General features: G+C 48.9%; 1 protein-coding gene and 1 pseudogene across 2 annotated transcripts in view; one reads left to right on the top strand and one right to left on the bottom strand.

The window, feature by feature from the left end:
- The window catches only part of LOC311186677 (charged multivesicular body protein 4b-like), a gene marked incomplete at both ends in the record, with an annotated part of 59,800 nt that extends 43,473 nt beyond the window's left edge, over nucleotides 1-16,327 (top strand). Inside the window, 3 exon segments of the mRNA XM_084257817.1 lie at nucleotides 15,687-15,770; nucleotides 15,773-15,803; nucleotides 15,805-16,327. Of these exon segments, the coding sequence (XP_084113943.1) occupies nucleotides 15,687-15,770; nucleotides 15,773-15,803; nucleotides 15,805-16,327 (638 nt within the window).
- Nucleotides 16,328-21,235: 4,908 nt separating this feature from the next.
- LOC311167095 (NADH dehydrogenase [ubiquinone] 1 beta subcomplex subunit 1-like) lies at nucleotides 21,236-21,409 on the bottom strand (annotated as a pseudogene). Its single transcript has one exon. The product of its transcript is annotated as an NADH dehydrogenase [ubiquinone] 1 beta subcomplex subunit 1-like (transcript).
- Between the last annotated feature and the right edge of the window lie 652 nt (nucleotides 21,410-22,061).

Here is a 22,061-nt window from a genome sequence, read left to right as displayed (position 1 = left end):
AAAGAAAAAGAAAAATACCGGATGGTCTCACTCATAGCAGAATCTAGAAAACTTAAATAAGGGACCAGGAAAAAGAATAACTATAAGTAATGCTGCTGGCGGCCTGGGCCTGCTAGAGTGCAGGGCAGCATTGCTGAGCAGAGCTCCCAGGCAGGGCTAGCAGGTTTGGAGGACAAACACCCAGCTTCCAACTGAAGCTGATAACTGGGCTGTTTGGAAAGGAGGATGGAGAAACTAGTGTCCTGGAGGCTCTTCTTTATTTGCTGACCTAGAGGCTGACTTGGATGTGGTGGCAGAGATGTCATGTGAGATACAGCCACAGAATCCTTCACTGCAAATTCCTGGAAGATCTTCTAGGTATCACTTGCTCAGCCAATATTCAGGGCAGGCATTATTTTGGATCTCCAGGTCAAGGATTGAGAACAGTATTGAGACTCTCACACCGTAGTGGGACCACACCTGTCACCAGTGTCGTCGATGTCAGAGACCCCAAGGTGGGGAAGGAGGTGATCTGCCAGGTGCTGCACCTGGGAACTGTGACCACTGCAGGCAAACACTGAACAAAGACTTTTTGGTTTTCAGGTCCATTCATGCTAAGTATTGTTTACTTGGGTAAATCTTTATTGTTTATTTGTTAATTCTTTTGTCTTGACCTCAATCTTATTTTACTGGAAATGTCATCGGAATCAGCACTGAGAGTTCTAGAGTCACATAGAACCCTGAGAGTCCTAGACTCACATGGAACCCTGAAAGGTGTTCTCTGCTACACTTGAATCAGACTCAGAATCCAAGCAGGAGGAGAAAAGGGTCCCTCTCCCAGGGATCAAAATGACCAAAAAAGGTTGGGCTTCAAGGCCTAAGAATGTCAAGACTTGCTACTGCCAGTTCAGCTACACGGTGCAGTGTAAGCTCCCAGGGGTCTCACCTCTCAGGTCTGTGGTAGGACTTGGTATTGTAAAGCAGACAGGGGTGTGCTCTGGCGAGGATGCTGGGCTCAAATCCAGGAACCACCACTCAGAGGACGACTTCGGCCTTAACTGGTGGCAACCCTCCCTGAGTCACTGAATCCCATGGGCTGCCATATCCACCTGCAGAAAATAAAGGCCTTGCTGATGACTTGTCATCCCACTGTGCATGTGGATGTAATTCCAGGAAATAAGCAAAGAGGAAAGAAGTGAAAAAGAGCGGAAAAAAAAGAACATGGAAAGGCTAAGGACAAAAGAACTTTTCTGAAACGAGTCTAACTTTTGCCTCCGGGTGATGTTCCGTCTCCTCATCACCCTTATTGTTCTCAGGTCCGTAGTCTGTTTCCTTGTCACTTGTGTCGTTCGCTGCTTTGCTAGGCGTTGGCCTTTCTAGCACCCTTGGTTGCTTTGTCGTTCTCATGTACTTCTGTGACATTCGCCACGGGGAAATGGGGCTGAATTGATAATCTATGCACACGGGCAACCTTACCTTTCCTCATCCATTTTTATAGCAGACTGTTGTTAGTCTTAGACAGCAGCTCATATTTTTAAAAAAACACACATTCCTTGTCTATTTGTCTTATAAGATGAACCAGTCCTATTTTAGTCATTCTGCATTCAGTCTGGTACAGAGAAAGCAGGTTATGAACACAGACACGAGAGGTGTGGTGAGGAGCAGCGAGCCCGTTCGTGCTCCTTCCCCGGCTTCTTTTCCCGCCACTTAACTTCTGACACTAGCAGAGGAAGCATGTGTGGGTATAAATCCCTTTCTTTAAAATAATTTAAAATTTTTAATTAATGGAGCAATTTTGAACTAGTAAGTAACCAGAAGACCAAACTAATGACTTTTTAGTATCTTTTGCCTTCCTTTCTTTGTCCAGGGACCTAGGAACTAAAACATATTTGTTTTTACTCTTGAATTGGATATTTATATGTTATTTAATCCTTCATAATTTCTTCATCAATTCTATTTTTTTCTTCTTTTTTAAATTTATTTTTATTTTTTATTTTATTATTTATTATTTTTTATTTGTTTATATTGAAAGCATCAATTCTAAAAAACAAATGTATGTTAACACACTGTGTAACTTTTCTGTCTTATTGGTAAGTTGCAAATATTATTTTTTCCCTTAACTACTTTGGGAAAGTGATTTAAATTGCTGCTTATCAATGGCAGATTTTTGGATACTAGAATTTAATAGGCATTAATAGGCATGCAAATAAAACAGTGAATTTAATTTCTGACAAAATTATAGTCTGATTCTACCAAAAGCAAGGGATAACTTATTGGTTAACATTCATGATGGGGACAGCTCAGTGGAAATAGTTAAGCCCCGGATAATTATGCAAGTAGAGTCCTGGGGACTCTCCCAGACCAACCTGAGAATGTCCTTGATGGTTGTGTGATGCTGAGAATGTCCCTTTCTCCAGTGTGTAACTTCCTACATGAGAAACTGAGATTTTTACCTGTGTTTTTCACACTTTGTGTCAGCAGCAGTGTCTTTTCCTTTTAAGTAAAATCTTACTCAGCATCTCCCTCCCCAAAACATAAACACTCATTCTTTCTAGTCCGTTATATAAGTCATATATATTTTTTAAGATTTATTTATTTATACAAGAGCTGGGGTACAGTCAGAGGAGCGGGAGGGTGTACGAAAATAAAGTGTTAATGTCGTTTTGCCGGGGACATTGGAAGATGTTCGACCACCTTTTGGCCCCGTGATCCGGGAGCCTGGCCAGCGCCCGAACCAGCAGCCAAAAGATAGGGCTGGTTATGTAACTGTTCGCGATGTCCGGGACCACCAAGAAATGGGTTGGTTATGTAACTCCGGGGCGTCGTGCGCAGGAACGTGACCAGCCCACCATGACTCCCTGGGCTTGGATACTGGCCATATCCGACCTTGGGAGATAAAAACACAGTGGACGCCTAGCTGCTGCTGCTTGCAGCTGCTGGACGTGGATACGTCTCCCATGCTCTTCTCCGGAGTGCTACCTTTTTGCCTGCGTGATGCTGTTCTCCGGAGTGCTGACTCTTTGCCTCCATGATGCTAATTTCTGAGGAAACTGTACAGTATGTATGCATGTTCATCAGTTTGGTTGGGTTTGGGGCACTGTTTATAATTTTGCTCGCACATCGCCTCTGTTGCTCACAATAAATCCTTTTTCCTTTAATACAGTGTGGTCATTGAATCCCACGGAATCGAGCCTCCCTCAAACACCTGTGCACAGGGCTAGCAATTATATTTTATTGCTAGTTACAGAGGGTGAGAAGATTCACCAGAGACAGAGCGGGCAACAGAACAGGCAGACAGAAAGCATTGCTGAGGGGAGCAGTGGGTGCGACAGGAAAGGTCTGCTGTGCCATGTGGTTATCTCCTTGGCCAGACTGGCATTGAACCTGTGTGCAGGGGCTGCGGAGAGCTTCACAGCACTCTGCTCAACCCCCTAAGCCACCAGGGAGGCCCGGGAGGATTCAGTGTCTAAGATCCAAACAGTGTCAGGAACTTGGTGAATCCATTTCCTGTTCACCATTCGATGTGTTTAAGTAGTTCAATGTTGAAGTGCAGGAATTCCATCTTTAGCACCAGAGAAACTGGCCTCTTGTGTTAAGAAAAAGCAGTGATGGGCAGTCACCAAAGGCCACAGAGGACAGGAGACACTGAGACGCTGGGAGTGGTGACCGAGGAGTCCTCCAGATTTGGATCCGCTGCGTCCTGGGGTGGAAGATGAAGCAGGGGAGCCACGGCGAGTCCCAACGGCAGAGTCTAGAGCAGGACCCCCGGCTCGGGGCTCGGGCAGCAGCACGGGCCTTCAGAGAAGAACAAATGTTTGTCCCAGGGGCTGAGAGATCCTGGGTCCCTTCTCCTGGAGCTCCCCCTCCCCTGTCACCCCCATCTCACAGCCCTCCCTCCCTGAGGGTCAGGTACTTCCCCAACCTGGGTCCCCAACCCTGGGTGCAGTAGCCTGTGCCAATTCTTCACCCTCTTCCACATCAGACTGCCCCAGGCCTGATACCAAGGCTTTGGCCCAGCTAAAGGCAGTAATGAACCCCTCTGCTCCCCATTCTCACTGCTGATTCTCCCTCTTACTAGAGGGTCTGGGGGGCAAGCTGTGAGAGAGGAGACGGGCCCCCATATCCATACTTCCAGCCTTGGGGAGGGTTGCAGGCCATCATCCCTGTTGCATGAGGATGATGGAGGGGTGACCTGAGGATGGCAAGGGAAAGGGCTGACCGAAACATCAGGGCGGAAAACCGCCCAGGAGGGATGCCCCCGAACTTGCTTTGTCCTTGGAAGCCTTCTGGGTTGTTACCTAGCAACAGAGGCCCACTAGGGCAGACATGTCCAATAAGCTCAAGGCCTCACATACGTGGTGTGTATGAGCTCACATACATGGCGTGCGAGGCAAGGTGGTTTTGGCTTTCTCTGACATAAACAAACGAGATGTCTTTGTTCATAGTTCCCATATAACCATGCTGAGAAAAACAGAATCACTGCTTCTTGCTCATAGCAGTCCCCTGTCTGGTGTGTCCTTCACGATCAGCATCCCAGGTCTCTGGAGTCCACTAGAGGCTCAAATCCCTCTTCCGCTTCTCTCTGAGCCTCTCAGCTGGCAGGACAGAGAACTCACCATGACTCTCCCTGCCCCCTCTCCTCATCTGTCCTGATCCAGCTCAGTTCTGAGCATCACAAGAAGCTTGGCCCTGCACCCTGTCCCCAGGCTACCTCTGCTCAAGGCAGGGTCCCCAAATGGCTCAGGATCTGGGGTGTGCAGGAGGCTGGCTGACAGGTGACTGGTAGAGGGTGAGCCAAGATGCTCAAGGTAGAGTGAGAGCAAATGTCCTTTGATCTCTCCCTAGTGGCGCCTGCCTCCCCTACAGTCACCCAGACAGGTCTATGGGAACAGAATCCTCATTCCAGTCTTGTGATTGGAGGTAAAGCTTTTAAGTCTCCACCTGGCATTCCGCCCAGCCCCTCCCCACTCAGTACCTGGACCCAGACACTCCTTTGGACACTCCCGGCACTGTCCCCAAACAAGGACTGAGGGGTATATATATATATATATATATATATATATGTGTGTGTGTGTGTGTGTGTGTGTGTGTGTGCCTGTGTCCCCAAATTCCACACTCCCCTCTCCACCCCACTGGCATCCACCAAGAGCAGCATCTCACCCCAGTCAGGACTGAGTTGTTCAAGCTCATTGCTATGAAAGGCCTTAAGCCTTGGCGTGGCCCTTCCCACCCACTGGCCTCCAGGGAGGGGGACTCAGCGCTCATGGCTGAGCTGGGCCCAGTTCTTGCTCAGGTGACATGAGCTCTTCTCACCTGGTTTCAATCCACCATGAGTGGATTCTGGGAAGGTGGGGGGACTGGAATTCCATCCCTTCCTCATACCCAGTGACCTGCCCATCCCATCCCACCTGTTCTGCCCCCAGTACCTTCAGGGTAAACCCGTGATGCCAAGCAGGATGGCGCAGGGGAGGAGGATCACAGGGATGGGCCAGGGCGTGTGTCTGACAGTCCCGGCCTTGGATGTGACGGTACCTGGGGCCCTGTTTGGCGATGCTGAAATGGAAAGGCAAGAGTGGAAGCCTGGAGCAGGAGCAGACACCACAGTGAGAAGAGGCCGCCTTGCCTCCTGCTGGCCCAGGTCCAGCAAAGAGGAGGCCACTCTCTACTCCTGCACTGTTGGGGGCACAGTGACAGGCCTACGGGTGACCAGAGACAGGAGGTGGGTCCCCCAGGGGCTCACACAGTGAAGGGAACTAGGGTGACCTCTCATCAGTCATCCCTGCTGTGACAGAGGAGGGCCCAGGAGAGGGTGCAGAGAGTCCTCTCAGGAGCTGGCATGCGAGGCGGACAGGACGGACTGCAGACACACAGCAGGTGAGACAGAGAGAGGGTTTCTCAGAGAAGGGAGAGTCAGAAGAAACCTCTGAAAAGAGCATGACTCCCTCGGGTGTGGGGTCAGCTAGAATCCCCAGAGCAATGTCCCAGGGGGAGAGATGGCGGGAGGAGAAGGGGAAGGAGGGAGAACAGCCCTGTGACCAGGGTCTCCTGAGAGCCGCTCCCTGCGCAGGATCAGCTGCTCCCACAGGCAGACTCACACCCAGTCTCTCTCTCTCTCTCTCTCTCTCTCTCTCTCACACACACACACACACACACATACACACACACACTCTCATACACTCATCTCAGAAATCCACACTTCTTCCCCACACCTGTCTTCCCTGGCATCTCCTGGTGCACTTCCAATTGCCAAAGACACATGTTGCAGTCCTCGTGGGACATCTTCAAGAGTAAGTCATTCATGTCTCTGTCCTTATCCAGAAGCCACTTTAACACTCCAGAGGCCCTGCCTGTGCTGTCCCTACAGCTGCCTGATCACCCCTAACTCGCCCTGGGACTCAGCACCAGCCACCATCACCCTGGTCCGTCATCTGGTGGGTCCATGTAACTTGGATAAGAAAAGAAAACCCAATAAAAGAAAATGAAATAAAATAATATATTAAGATTAAAAAGAATGAAAAACTAAAAAATAAATCCTCTATACTATAAATAAAATAATTGAAATAAAATCATGTAAGAACTAAAATAGGGCCTCCCTGGTGACCCACCACCCAGAAGGCCCACAGGACGGCCTGAGTTCAATCCCCGGCCAGGGATATGACCCACATGGGGCAGCAGACCTCTCCTGTCTCACCTGCTGGTCCCCTAAGCAGTGTATTTCAGAAGATGCATCTGTTCTGCTCCCCACACTGTCTCTGGTGAGTGCTCTCACCGCCCAACCTCTGGCCAACATGCCAGTTCTATGCAAAACTATATAAAATTAAAAATAAAGCAATAATTAAAATAGATGAATACAAGAGATAAAATAACTCAATACAAAAAATGAAATAATTACAATATAACAAATAAAATGTTATTCCCTGTGAGGCCACTCTTGTCCATCTGTGATGAAGGACTGGACAAGCCAAGGGAGCAGCTCCCCACTGAGCTCTCTAGCACCATCCCCTCCTGCTCCTCATTCCTGATGGTCCACATTTCACTCTAGAACCTCCAGGGTCAGGGACAGGCAGGTCTTTCCAGGCAAACACACCCCCTCACCTCACACTCTCACCCTCAACTGACTCTCAGTCTCCAGACTCTCTCCCCAGCCACCGAAAGGGTTCACTTTTCCACATCCGCTCTATGCTGGGAACACCATCATCTAGATTCTACCCTTTAAGTGGTTATCTCTTGAAATCCCACTCAAGCACAGACTGGACACAACACTTAAGAACAATGATGACTGCAAGGAGAGAAGACATAGTGACCCCGGCTGAGGAGGCCAGATCTGTGTGGCTGGTCCACAGACCTCCTCTTGCCTTGTGCTCTCAGCTTCTTTCAGAAGTGCACTGATATGTGGAGCGACTGAGACCAGCGTGGCCCAGCCAGACCACAGAGGAGACAAGACCGCAGGTCCCTGAGGTAAGCTTGGAACAGATGTTTTTTTAAAAAACACCCCTTCCTGGGGTGGAAATTGCTTCAGAATTAGAAATGGAAACTCCACATGATCTGACAATACCTGCTCCTCATCCCTGACTGTCCACATTTCACTCTGGAACCTCCAGGATCACGGACAAGCAGGTCTTGCCCAGCACACCCCCTCGCCTCACTGTGTCTGTCACCCTCCTCACTGACTCCATCTTCATACTCTCTCCCAGACACCCAGGGATTCACTCTCTCCACATCTGCCCTACACTGGGCATTGCCTGTCTTTTCTTTTTTGTCACTAAATATCTCAGATACATTTCATGACAGTGAAAGCACAAGAGATGAATGATGGAAGCTGACCCATGCTTAGGAAGGAATACAACTCTTGGCTAATGCATAGGAAAAGTTTGTTCCATATTATGCATGATACAGAAGTGAAGCACAGTTAAACTTTGGATGGGTTTTTAACCAAGAAAACACTTTGATCCCAATGCTGCCAGACAGGAGAAAGTGGGATGCTATGTGGTCTCTGACTCTGCAGAGAGGAGTCCACCAAGAAATCAGATGATCCATCCATCACACCTTCAATCACACACTCACACCCTCAAGAAAGGTCAGAGATTTATAGGAAGTTCCTACATCTTCCTGCCCTGCTCAGTTACCTATGGGTTCCAGCATATCCTCCCAGTGTGGTAGGAATTTCCCAAGCCAGTGACTGCAATCTCCCCTGGAGAGCTTCCGGAAATACTCTGTCAGCTGCTGGTTGTTCTCCCACTCGTCCATGATCCTGCTGGCTCCAGGACCAATGGCAGACCACGTCCCCCTCATTGCATCAAAGTGGAGGGCCCGCTGTCCATTGATGTTGAACTCCCAGGATGCACCAGTGCCACTGTGTGCTTCACGCTGACAAGACAGCTTGGCCTGCAGGGTTGAGGAACCTGCCATCCACACACAAACACTTCGGTCACTGTGGCTGCCTCATCACCCCCAGTAGTGTGGGGGGGTCAGAGTCTCTGCACACTTAGGGGCCTGGGTTCTCGCCAAGTCTCGCCCATCCTTGCCCATCAGGTTTACAATTGTCTAAGGTGGGACAGTGTTCAGTTTTCACACAAAGCCCCTCCCCCCTGGGCTGCTCCCTCCCCTCTTGGGCCCTGTCTCCAGCCCCCTGCCCCTCCCCTCACTCACCCCTGGTCCTGGTTGTCTCCAGCTTGATGTCAGGCAGGATCATCCTGAGCTCTCTCCCCACTTCTCCCAGTGTCTGGGTCAAGTCTGTCCATGTCTCGGTGGCCTTCACCTTCTCCCCCAGGGGACCCAGAGGCGTGACCTTGTTGCTGTCACAGTCATACTGAAGGAAAGGGTTTCCATCCACAGAGCCCTGGGCTGCACCCCAGGGCTGCCCAGGTTGGGAGTGAGATGTGACAGTGAGGTTGAGGCAAAGAGAATGAGCAGCAACTGTGAGAGAGAAACTCAGGTGAGGCCCTGGGGACCCTGGGCAGGGCCTGCTGCAGAGGGAGGAGTCTCCCTCCATCCCCTCATCATCTCAGTGCTGCTCCACTTTGAACTCTCTGGGTGTTAAATACTCAGAAGCCACCATGGACTTCCTGTCCCCAGCGGGATTCCGCTGGTAACTATCTTCAGTGTCATATAATCTTGCTGAGAGGACTTTGCACAGAAAAGACACCACAGGACATTTGGAACTTCATGGTGGGACTCCACATGCAGGAGGGTGAGCTGCCTCCTGTGAGCCCAAGGGGACAAAAGGTGCCTTAGGCTGAGTTTCTGGAACTGGGTGTAACATCCCAGGGAGCCTGTCAGCACAGACCACACCCTGGCTCTCTTTCAGAGAAGGGAACAGGCACCCCCTGCTGAGACCTGCCCCAAGTCCCTCTGCTCAGGTCCTCCCTCTACCCTTCTCCCCAGGAGACCCCAGGACACTCACAGCCCATGGTCTTCCAGGCTGGTCCCAGCAGCAGGAGCAAAAGAAAACACAGGGTGTGAGATGCCAGGGCCATTCCTGCTGAGAGGGTGAGAGAGCAACTGGTGAGAGTTACCTGTGCCTGAATTATACTTGGTGTAGAATTTATGAGTAACTAGAGGGACAATATTCATTCTTTCTCCCATTACTAAGGACGACCTTGGAAAGAGCTCAGCAGTGGCAACGAAGTATTTTGCAAGTATTTAACTATAACAGACATTAAAAAAAAAAAACAAAAATGGGGAGCGAGGAGCACAGGGGCTGTGGTGACGGGTCATGGCTGCTGTGGTGGAGGGAAAAGCACCAGGACTACAGCAGAGGTGGGACATCAAACACCGTCCAAAAATTAACAACGAGGTAAGAGAAAAATAAACCCCAAAATGTACTTTGAATAACCTTCTCCTTTCTCCTCAGGGTAACACCATAAAACCCCTTCTCCTGTGGGTGTGATTGTGAGGATGGGGATCTGTGAGCTCCTCTCCTCCCCCAGCAACCACAACTTCCATCTCTCCCCCCCCCTTTCCTCTCCACTTGAGCATCTCCCCATCTATTTCCCCCACTCCTGGTCTTTCCAACTCTTTTCTCCTCAATGGTGAGGATTTTCTCTCCCCAAGGCTCCCCAGGGTCCGTCAGCCCAGCTGAGGCGGCAGCACCCCCGCCCCTCATCGCAGCTGAGGCCCAGCCCCAGCGCCGCCTCCCGAGGGGGAATCCCTGGGGTCACCTTGTTCACACGCGGCCCTTGAGCCGCACGACCCGGAAGGCTCGAGCCGGACCCCCGAGGGCGGGTGGGCCGGACCGGGACAGGCCGCTCTGCGGGTCCCAGAGGGAGAGACGAGCCCCTGGGGTGCTTCTGGGGTCCGAGGACCGGGCAGGCGCTGCGATGCCACAGGTTAGCAGGATTCGTGGCATCCGACCAATTAATTTGGTTGATTCATTTACCCATCGCTCAAGGCCTGCTCCCCCGCCTTCCTGCCATCTAGCACCTGCCTCTGCACCCCCTTTCTCAATAACCTTTCACTTCTCTCTGGAGTGGCTTTGGGTTTCCCTGGAATCCCAGGCTGAGAACTCGCGCCCAGTCACCCCGTCTCCGCGAGGCGCCCCGGGACACTCACGGGGCTCAGGACAGGAAAGACGTTACTCTCCCTCTGTCCCCACCCGCTGCGACTCCTCCTGGCACCAAGGAGCAAAATCAAAGCAAAAAGTCTAGAAACTTCCTCCCCCACCGACCACGGTCACCGGCGTCCAGGCTCCCCCGCCCTCCGAGCGGCTCCCCGCGCCTCCCGTCTCCTGGCGCGCGCCCGCCCGGGAGCTCCGAGCCCAGCACCGGGCGCCCCTGACCGAGGGCGGGACTAGAAAAAAAAACCAACCCAAAAAACTAAAAAGGGGGCTCCACAAGCCCAGAGCCCGGCTCCCGGAGGCGGTGTGAGGTCATCATAAGGTAGACGCAGCCGGGCCCGAGCGTCCTGGGCGCGGACCGGCAACACGGAGATTCCGACCACGGCAGCATCGCGGGGCCCCTCAAATCCTGCGGTTCTCACCAGAGCACCCCGCGGACAGCTCGCAGCGCCGAGCCCTCTCCGCCCAGAGGCGCCAGGGGACCCCCCCCCGCGTCCTCCCGGGGCGTCCCCGCCCCGCGTCCCCGCAGGCGCCGTGGCCTCCCCGCCCGTCGGGCGCCGCGTCTCGGTCCCGGCGCTCACTCGAGCCTCCTCAGTCCCGCAGGAGGACCCGGCTCCCCCCGGCCCCCAACCCCGCGCCCGCGGGCGGGGAGGGTCCCCCGACGGCACCTGTGAGGGCCGGGCAGTCCCCGCCGGGGCCCGGGGGGAGGATCGCGGCGGCGGCGCGCGGGAGGCTGTGGACGCTCAGGCCGGCGAATCTCATTCATCCGAACCTGGAAGCTCGAGGCCGCGCCCCTCCGGCTCCGCCCCCCGTGGAGGGGAGCCGCCCCTCCCCCATCGCTGACTTCCGGACTCCCCGGGGCGCCGACTCCCGGGGCGCTGGGTCCCCGCGCCGGTGACGGAGCCCCGAATCGCCACGGGGTCTCCTCCCACCAGCCGGGAAAGGAATTCGCAGGCGCTCAGGTGAGTGACAGAGAGAAGCAAACTTTAAGGTGGAAAGTTTATTCAGGGAGAAAGTCAGGACTCCCGGGTCGCTGTACTGGGGGGCAGGAACCCCGGGGGGCCGGGTCTGGGGTGTTTACCCGACCCGACGAGAAGCGGCGCGTCACAGCGCGGGGAAGCGCGTTCGGGCGCCGCTCCAGCGGCCGGTGCTTCTGGAGGCGCCTCCCAGGCAAGAGGAGCTGTGAGGAAACACAGAGCCGGACGGGCCCTGCTGCGGAGGCGGTGAGGGGCGGGCTGGCTCCCACCTGAGAAGCACCCCTGCTGTAACGGGGGTCCCCGGGAAAGGGGGCGGGTCCAGGTTTCCTGCCCCGCCCAAGGGAGGGGGGAGCTGGGCAGGGAGAGGAGAAGCTGCAGAGGAGACTGAGAAGGGAGGAAGCAGGGTGGAGCCAGGAGGAGACCTGGGGGAGGCGGCTGGGGCCGAGAGGCACGTGAAGAAACTGCGCTTGTCTTTTGGTCGTGGACGGGGTGACACAGATGTGCGTGAGACCTGTGGGGAGGTGACCATGGCAGCTTTTATCTTGATGTTGATTTTGCTCTTTTCCTTCCAGGCTTGTCTGGTTGTTTCTGACCCTTTTCTGTGGGTCCCCACTGGAAGGTGCTTTAGACTTGGGGCAGGCTTTGGGGTTTTGCTCTCGGCCAATCCTGCTTGGGTGGACTTTTACCCGGAGGGCACGGGTAACTTTGGGTACTTGATTTAGAAACTAGTTTTTGCCTTTCCTGTCTTGTTTCCTAACTGTATTAAAGTTCCTTCCCATTAAAATCTCATATGTTTTGTGTTGATGCGGTGGATGGCAGAACCCATTTAGAGAAGGCAGGTTTGCGGGGTCTGGGCTGCCCCTCTCCCTGCCCTGTAACACTACCTCTTCATTTAACAAGTTTATCTTTCTGATTTTAAAGAAAAGAAAGGACAATCCGATGAGAGGATAATATGGCAACTAACCCTCAGGGGTTAACAACGCGGAGGTGGAACCCACCTTTGCCAGTCTCTCCTGCGCTGGGTGAGCCCCAATCCCCTCTTGAATTTGTTCTTTTAATCATGGTTCCAATGGTGGTTAAATCTCTCCTACAACTCAGGTTTTGCTAAGCTTTATAATGAGAATTTGTTGAGCATTTAAAGTCGTTTTGTTAGGGGGAAATGATGTCCTGAGCTAATCCCATACAGGCTTTGTGGACCCCACCCCCACTCCAGACTAAAGCCATCAAGACATTGGGAAAGACAAATCCCATCACCACCAAAGGGAGGGTGGCTGGGACCTGAGGGTGGAGTTGGGCAGCCAGGTTGGATATAAAAACCAAACACGTGGGCCTTGGGGGGCTCGCTATTGCTTGCCTCCTGGCTTCACGGTTCCTGGCTGGTGGCCAGCTCCCAGAGTGCCATTTTGGGATTCCTGATTGGTGGATGGGGTAGGACTCATTTAAAACTTTGTCTCCACTTTTCTCCCTGAGCTGTCCATTTCCTCATTTCCCCTTCCCTTGTAAATAAACCTTTTATGAACCTTTCGCGTGTGCCTGCAGTAGAGCATTGATAAGTCCTTTTAAGCGCGCGGGTGAGGACCCACAGTCAGGCACCCCGTTTTGTATCGGGGTTGCTCTACAACAATTTTTTTAAAGACTTATTTATTTATTCATACAAGTACTGGGGTACAGGCCAGAGGTGTGGGGGTGAGGGCATTCACCAGAGACAGAGTGGGGAGCAGAGTTGGGAGCAGAACAGGCAGAGGGACCAAAAACACTGGTGAGGGGAGCAGCAGGCCAGACAGGAGAGGTCTGCCACAGCATGTGGGTTACCTCTCTGGCCAGGGATCAAACTTGTGCTGCAGTGGCTGCGGGTAGCTTCATAGTGCTCTGTCTTAACCCCTTGTGCCACCAGGGAGGTCCCTAAAGTCATTTTTTTTTAAAGATTTATTTATGCATACAAGACCTGGGGTGTAGATCAGAGGTGGGGTGTGTGTGTGATAGGATTCATCATAGAGAGTGGGCAGCAGAACAGGCAGATCTACTGAAATACACTGCAGAGGTGAGCAGTAGGTGAGATCCGAGAGGTCTGCTATGCCATGTGGGTCAGCTCCCTGACTGGGCATCAAACTCATGCTGCAGTGGCTGGTGATAGCTTGATAGTGCTGTGTCTTTAACCCTTGCGCCACCAGGGAGGCCCCTAAAGTCATTTTTTATAAAATCACTCAATTTTCAGGTTTACTTTTGGCTCCTTATTGTAAGGCAACTAAAATATAATGTCATCTTGCCTAAAAGAAAACAAAAGCGTGTGTTTGTGTAAGTTATCTCGCCTAAAGAGATGATCGCATCCCAGGTCTTGCAATGTCTTCCAGTAAAACTGTCAGGCTGACCTGGGAATCAGCTGAAATGGTGCTGGACAAAGCCTGGACAGAGACGCAAAGTTTCAGGGAGGAATAGATCCCGCCTGACTGGCACCCCAGAGAACTGCTCCGGAGTCTCCTGCTTCTATACTCCCTGCTTTAGAGTGCAAATGTGCCCCTGCCAGGGCAATGAATATCTAAGGGCTCAGGCTTTGGAGAAAGATCTCTGGGCTTCTGAGGTCTGCACTTCCTCTCCCTATTTGTGTCTTTTTCCTCCAACTCTTCCCTGTATAGTCCCAATGCCACCTTCCCCAAGGGCACTCTTGGCAGCCCTTGCATTGTTCCTTCCATTTTGTCCAAACAGTTTTCTGGATTAAACCGCATATGCCTGCCTGGATTCCAGTCACCTGACCAGCCCCCAGGCTGGCGGCTCTCCCTTCGGTCAATTCCTTCTGGCATTCCTGGAGCCCCGCAACCACCGTAGAGGCACTTTCAGGCTGGAATCATATCCTTAGTCGTCTCGGCTGCTTCCACAGCAGCGGCACCCCCAGGTTGGCTCCCTCGGTTGTTCCAAACGGCCATCAGGTGCACCGGCCTGTGAGCCAGGACACTCGGGACTTTGGAGCAGGCTTGCGACGACCAAGCTGCCCTGGAGGAGACGCTCCCCAGTGGGCAGTGCCCTGGCTAGTGCGTGTCAACAGCCTGAGGGACTCGCTCCCCGTTAAAGTGCGATTCCGGATCACTAGGCTGTGTGTCAGGAGAGACTCCACTGACACCTAAACTTCCCATTCCTGGGCCTTTCACAGACAGGGATTGTGACAAGCTGGCCCCATCTGTGGACAATTTGCAAAATCCTTTATAAAATTGGCTGGGCCAGTTTAAAAAAAAAACAAAACAGACATCTAGGGCCTCCCTGGTGGCACAAAGGGTAGCACAGCACTGTGACGCTATCAGCAGCCTCTGCAGCCTGGCCAGGGAGCTACCCACATGGCGCAGCAGACCTCTCCTGTCTCGCCTGCTGCTCCTCTCAGCAGTGTATTTCAGTTAGTCTGCCTGTTCTGTTCCCAACTCTGTCTCTGGTGAATCCTCTCACCCTCCACACCTCTGGCCTGTACCCCAGTTCTTGTATGCATAAATAAATAAGTCTTTAAAAAATAAATATTACAGGTTTCTTTAAAAATCTAAGTTTCTTATTTAATAATCAATTTAGTAATCAAAAACTACATCGAGGGTTTCTGTAAATGATATTCCTTATCAAATTTCTGATAAGAGCCTAAGAACAGACAAACTGCAAAGTAAGATCTTAATCTATCTCTTCTCCTGTCCTCATGGCCCATGGATAAGGTATCTTTTATCTTTCCTAGGACCAGGCCTAATCTGTGAAGTCAAACAGAAACCAGGACTTTGCAAAGCAATTTGAATTTTCTATGCTTGTCTTTAAGATGGTTCCAGTCTTTGGCTCAGGAGGTTTTAAAATGATTAAAATGAGATACCTGTTATAACATGTAAGTGTTAGGACCTTAGTTTCCATCTCATATTAGAAACCTCGATTACAGAAAAAAAAAAAAAAAGCAGCAAACCTTAAAAGGCTGTATTGACTAAACTTGGAACACTTAAGTTGTTTTAGGAATTCGTCTATCTTTGTCTTGAAAAGGGATATAGTTTTGGTGAAACTGTCCACACATGCAAAATCCCTTCTAGGAACTTACGGAAAAATGTGGCCTTAAAAAACTGATGGGGGAGAGGCCTGCGGAGGCAGGGAGCGGTGGGGCCTGGAGCAGGCGCCCTGAGCCTAGAGGAGCCTGAGTTGGCAGCACAGTCCGGTGCTGCGAGCAGCAAACCTGTCGGTGTTTGGGAAGCTCTTTGGGGCGGGAGGGGGTAAGGCGGGCAAGGGCAGCCGGACCCCCCAAGAGGCCATACAGGGCTGCGGGACACCGAGGAGATGCTAAGTAAGAACGGCTGCCAAGAAGCAGGGCAGGAAAAACAAGCGCGCTGCCCTCCAGGCACTGAAGCACAAGAAGAGATACGAAAAGCAGCTGGCACAGATAGATGGTATGCGCTCAACGACTGAGTTCCAGCAAGAGGCCCTAGTGAACGCTAATATCAACACCGAGGTGCTTAAGAATATGGGCTATGCTGCCAAAGCCATGAAGGCTGCCCACGACAACATGGACATCGCTAAAGTTGATGAGTTAATGCAGGACATTGCTGACCAGCAAGAACTGGTGGAAGAGATTTCAACAGCTCTTTCAAGACCTGTTGGGTTTGGAGAAGAGTTTGATGAGGATGAGTTCATGGCAGAATTAGAAGAACTAGAACAGGAGGAGCTAGACAAGAATTTGCTGGAAATCAGTGGACCCGAAACAGTCCCTCTACCAAATGTTCCCTCTATAACCCTTCCATCAAAACCCACCAAGAAGAAGGAAGAGGAAGATGATGACGTGAAGGAATTGGAGACCCTGGCTGGGTCCTTGTAAGTGGTCCAGTGCAGGCTGGGCCAGACAGACTCTGGTGGCCTGCGCAGCAGGCGGGCGTGTGCGTGTGCAGGACAGGCAGGACGTGGTGCAGGCAGGTGCCATCGCTCTTGAATCTCCCCCCAAAGCAGTATGGCCACATCCTGCTCACTCTCTGCATAGCATGGTCTGCACTCAGCGGGACCAGTTGGGGGGATGGGAGCGGGTGGGGTGGGAGGTGCCTGCTGTTTATAATGTTGAATTTCTGTAAAATAAACTGTATTTGCAAATCCAACATTGAGCTTCTGGACTAGCTAACTCCACTGCTGAGCCTCAATGGAAAGGGTCAACAGTTTGCAGTTTAAATGATCTGAAAATGTAGCCTCCGTCCTTTTAAGTCTATTGACTTGTCCCACATCTCTTTGTAAGACTTGTATGGTACTGGCAGAAAAGTCGTTTTTTAAAAGCCATAGGCTTTTCCTTGTTCTTAGCTATAATAATGCATCTGATTTAGTTTCCTCAAGAACTGTATTTCTGTCCATCACCTGTGACTGGCCCCTGTGTTTACCACTCTGGCCCATTCCTCACTCCTGCTCCCCTGGTCTTTTGGAGTTTGTGAGACTGATTTGAAATGGATGGTGTTCTCTTGAGAGCAAGTGAGATTGTTAGAATTAAATTCCAGCTATACATTTTTCTAACATGGCTCTAAGGTCCTTGTTGCTGTTTGTGATAACTGATAGATAACTCATTGGAAATGTGCATACATTTATATTCAGATGAAATTATGGTTTGCACTGTCTATTAAATATCTTGATTAATTTTCAAAAAACAAAACTGATAGGGAGAGCCTCCCCACCGGCACAGCAGTTGAGCCGCTGCGCTGTGAAGCTGTCCACGGCATCTGCAGCTCCGGTTACCTGCTGCCTGCGAGGGTCCCACATGGCCCGCAGACCTCTCCTGCCCAGCCCACTGCTCCCCTCAGCAGAGTATTTCAGTCAGTCTGCCTATTCTATTCCCTGCTCTGTCTCTGGTGAATCCTCTCACCCTCCCGCACATCTGGCCTGTACCCGGGTTCTTTTATGCATGAATAAATAAATCTTTAACAAAAAAATTATTGCAAATGGCCCAAATTCTAAATGAAAGAAATCTCTAAGTCTGTGTCTTTGCCTTTGTGTCTTTTGTCTTTAGAGGGTTGCTGTGTTAAAATTATTATAGGGACTCCCTGGTGGCACAGCCTTTGAGCGCCATGTTGCAAAGCTGTCTGCAGCCTCTGCAGTGCTGGTTCAATTCCCCACCTGCCAGGGAGAAACCTACATGGCATGGGAGACCTCTTCTGCCTCTCCCGCTGCTCCCCTCAGCAGTGTCTTTGGTCTGTCTGCCTGTTCTGCTCCCCGCTCTGTCTCTAGTGAATTCTCTCACCCTCCCATGCTTCTAACCTGTACCCCGGTTCTTGTATAAATAAATAAATAAATCTTAAAAAAATAAAATAAAATAATTATAAATGGTGCCTATACAATTAAAAAAAAATTTGAGATCGTGATCTAAAGTTGTTTGTAAACAAAAACTAGTTCAAAATGTAATGGTTTAATTAAAGCAAATATGTCTTAAATTTATAATGTTGGGAGTTAATACTTTCATTGTATATTTAAATGTGTTTAATTAGAAAAAGGAAAAAAAAAAAGCTTGGAGTAGTCAAAAAGAATTATTGACCTGGTCTATGTTAACAGAGATAGATAAATGTAGTTTTGTTTATACCCGGACTTCCTTTGATAAAATTCTTTTCTGAAATGGCTAACCCACAATATCTTCCTGTTAAAAGAAGTAACTTTGCTCCCCAGGTAAGCACTTTAATTGATTTTTCCATCCCTTGTCCTAGCCAAAAACAACAACAACAACAACAACAACAACAGCAACAAAACCTCTGGTATAGGAAATTGTTTCATTTGTAACTCTGCAATTTGAACTTCCTATCCTAAGAAAAACTGAAACTACAGCTGGTTTCTCTATCTTAAATCTGTTCTTTTTATCATTATTTAAATGGTGGTATATTTCTCCTATAAAACTACTAAGGATCTACTAAGTTTAATAATGAAAATCTGGGGCCTCCCCGGTGGCGCAGCGGTTGAACACTGCATTGCGAAGCTGCCTGCAGCATCTGCGGCACTGGTTCGATCCCCAGCTACTCCCTGGCCACCGGAGGAGGGTCCCACATGGCACGCAGACCTCTCCTGCCGCCCGCTGCTCCCCTCAGCAGTGTACTTCGGTCCTTCTGCCTGCTCTGCTCCCAGCTCTCGCTCTGGTGAATTCTCTCACCTTCCTCGCTTCTGACTGTACCCAGTGCTTGTATAAATAAATAAAATAATAACAATAATTTAAAAAAATCTTTAAAAAATTATAAAGTTAAAAAAAATGAAAATTTGTTGACTTCTTCACAAGGTTTTGCTTTATTTTTTGCTTCTTATTGTAGAAAAACTAAACTTTACTGTCATCTCACCTAAGAAAAAAATAAATAAAATATGTGTTTATGTATGAGTTACCCAGTACAAAGGAATAGCATAACAGCTCTTACAGTGTCTTAAAGTGGAAAAGTGAGGCTGAGCTGTTCATTAGCTGAAGTTATGTTGGGACAAGACCTTGGGGTGGACTAAAACTTTCAGGGAGTGACTGCCAGAATGTCTCTGGCCAGGTGCCTGACTTGTGTGCCCAGGATGACCTGATGACCTCTTGGAAGTCTCCTGCCTCTATACTCCCTGCTTGCTTGAAAGTGAGAATGTGCCCCTGCTGGGGCAATGGATGGTCTGTTGCCTAATTGTTCAGGGGCTCAGACTTTGGAAAAAGGTCTCTTCTGGGCCTGCAGGCATAAATAAAGACAAAATTCTGCCATAACCATCTTACAATCTAAAAATCAAAAAGAGGGGCCTCCTGGGTGGCTCAAGGGGTTAAGCACCGCTCTATGAAGCAATACGCAGCCTTTGCAGCACCAGTTCAATCCCCAACGGCCAGGGAGAAACCCCACATGGTGCTGCAGACCTCTCCTGTCTCTCCCGCTGCTCCCCTCAGCAGTGTATTTCAGTCAGTCTGCCTGTTCTGTTCCCTACTCTGTCTCTGGTGAATCCTCTCACCCCTTGCATCTCTGGCCTGTACCCCAGCTCTTGTATACATGAATAAATAAATCTTTAAAAAAAGTAAAAATAAATAAAAATAAAAAACATAATGTCATAACTCTAAATGCAAATAAAATGAGGTGTGTTAAGAAATGTATTTAAACAGATATACTAAGGGTTTCCCCGGTGGCACAGGGGTTGAGTGCTGGGTTGCGAAGCTGCCCACAGCCTCTGCAGCGACAGTTCAATCCCCGGCTGCTCCCCGGCCACCGGAGGAGGGTCCCACATGGCGCACAGACCTCTCCTGCCGCCCGCTGCTCCCTTTGGCAGTGTACTTCGGTCCTTCTGCCTGCCCTGCTCCCTGCTCTGGCTCTGGTGAATTCTCTCACCCTCCCGCACTTCTGACTATACCCAGTGCTTGTATAAATAAATAAATAAACCTTAGATTTTAATAAATAAATAAATAAAAATCCCTCTCTACAAAAAATAAATAAAAATAAAACATATGCTAAATCTGGAAAAATTTAGTGTCAAAGCAAAATGGCTAACTTTAAGAAAATGGTGCTAAAAAATGTTGAAAGTCTGAGAGAGGTATCTTAAAAACATATTATGTGCTAGAATGACTTGCTTTAAATATTTTTAAGTTTATTATCAGCAGTGTACTTACATAAAACCAAACTTTAATTTCTTTTTCACCTGCAGTAAAGACTCAAGTATTCTTCAACTGCTTTTACTAGTTTTGGATGACAAATTAAAGACTGTTTAGGTAATCTAAAATCGTGGTTCTCTTTTACCCTCAGACTTGGTTAACTGAAAAATATAGTCCAGTCAACATTGTTGAGCATTGTACCAACAGATCTAAATTAAAAATTCTCTAGTTGTCACTCTGGGTAATTTAGTGTTGTTTTATAAAAATCTGCATATATTTATTAAGCCTGTGACAATATGAAGTCAAATTTCAGAAATAGTAAAGCCTTTGATCAGCCAAATGATTTGATGTGTCTTAGGACTCTTAATAAATTATTGTCTTTGTAGTTAAATGCTAAAACACATTGGATGGATCTAGAGATGTTAAAACTTCATAGAAATAACATTGTCATTGAGGGGAAAAGTTACACTTTTTCAGCATACATAAAAATTGATTAAAGTATTCTAAAATGTACGCGATTTTTAAAACCTAGTATGTTCCAGTATAATATTGTAGGACGATTCTGATTATTCTGAAATGTGTGTGTGTGTGTGTAACAAAATTGAGCAAGCATCTTTGTCTTTTGCCTTATACCATAAATTTAGGTATGGTCATTTTCAAGTTTTTGTTATTTCTAAAGGTCACTTGCTAAGCTTTGTCTTAAAAAAACTCACAAAAAGAGACTGACAATATTGATATGTTTTGGAACTGAGAATACCTACTGATCCTATAAAAAATTGGATTTAGGAAAATTACCAACAGAAGATGGAGACTTAATACACGGGGAAAAGCACACTGAGGAGGATTTGGATAATATTTAATGACTTTTAAAAAATATTGATTTTAATACAAAGTAAAAATCAAAATCAACAAGCAACTATAAAGGGGGGGAGGGGGGGAAAGAAGGACTAGAGTCAAAATAAGGGGGTGGGGAGCAATTGTATGGGGAAAAAACCAAAATGAAAATGCATACATTGTGCAAAGATGAAAAAAGATGTAAGAATTATATAAAATAAAATATGTAAAGAGAAAAAGAAAAAAATATTGATTTTTAATGTTTTTTTTTCAAACTAAATAATAATGTCTTTATTTCTCTCATAATTTTTATGACGTGAACATCCTGCATTTCAGCCACAGCCTCTACTTCCAGGTGACTTCTTCATTGGGTCTCAGTTCCCTTTTAAATAACATACTCTTATTCCGGAAGGCAGTTAGCTTTTCATCATTCTTTCTGTCTAGGTAACATCCAAGGACGAACCCCATAGGTACAAGTACATGTACCTAGTGGTCCCGTACCATCTGAAGTAAATTCATGGTGGACGCTGCGGCCTCCGCGCTGGCGACGACCCCGCGACAAGGGCAGCCAATGTTTTGTTTTTTATCTCTAGAGAACTTGTCTTTCAACTGGGCTGTGGTCTTAGCAGTGGCCATTTGTGTCTTTTTATGAGCAAACTGGAACATTTGCTTTTCTCATCCCCCAGCTGTGTAGGCAATATTTGTGCTTCTCAGGACAGTGTCTGTCTGTCTTTGCATAATCTCAATAGGGAATATTATGTATTCCTCCTTAAACTAGAAAATTAAAAACATGTTTTGTTACAAGGCTTTGATTGAGCTGCTTCTGGAAATAAAATTGGAGCTGAGCTGAGAAGAGCGAGTCATGAAGAGCCTGTCTCCTTGCTTACCGGGTTCCACAGACCTCCACGAAAGGGGAGGGAGCTTGTCTCCATTGGCAGGACTGGAAAAACCCTGGAAAAAGCCTCAGAACCTTGTGAAGAGAAAATCACAGGTGAAGTCTGGTAAGACTGTGACTTTGATGAAGCCCGCAGGGACTGAGCATTACAAAACTCACTCTAGACCCTGTGGAGTTATCAGCAAAGCCAGCAACATTCTGCTTGGTTGTTCTGCCCTATGAGTTTATGCAAATATAGTAAAATTGTTGAAAATTAGATTTGGTTTACTATTTTAC

This window comes from Talpa europaea, assembly GCF_964194135.1.
Source record: "Talpa europaea genome assembly, chromosome: 2".
Lineage (NCBI taxonomy): Eukaryota > Metazoa > Chordata > Mammalia > Eulipotyphla > Talpidae > Talpa > Talpa europaea.
This window is presented reverse-complemented; position numbering and strand designations above follow the sequence as displayed.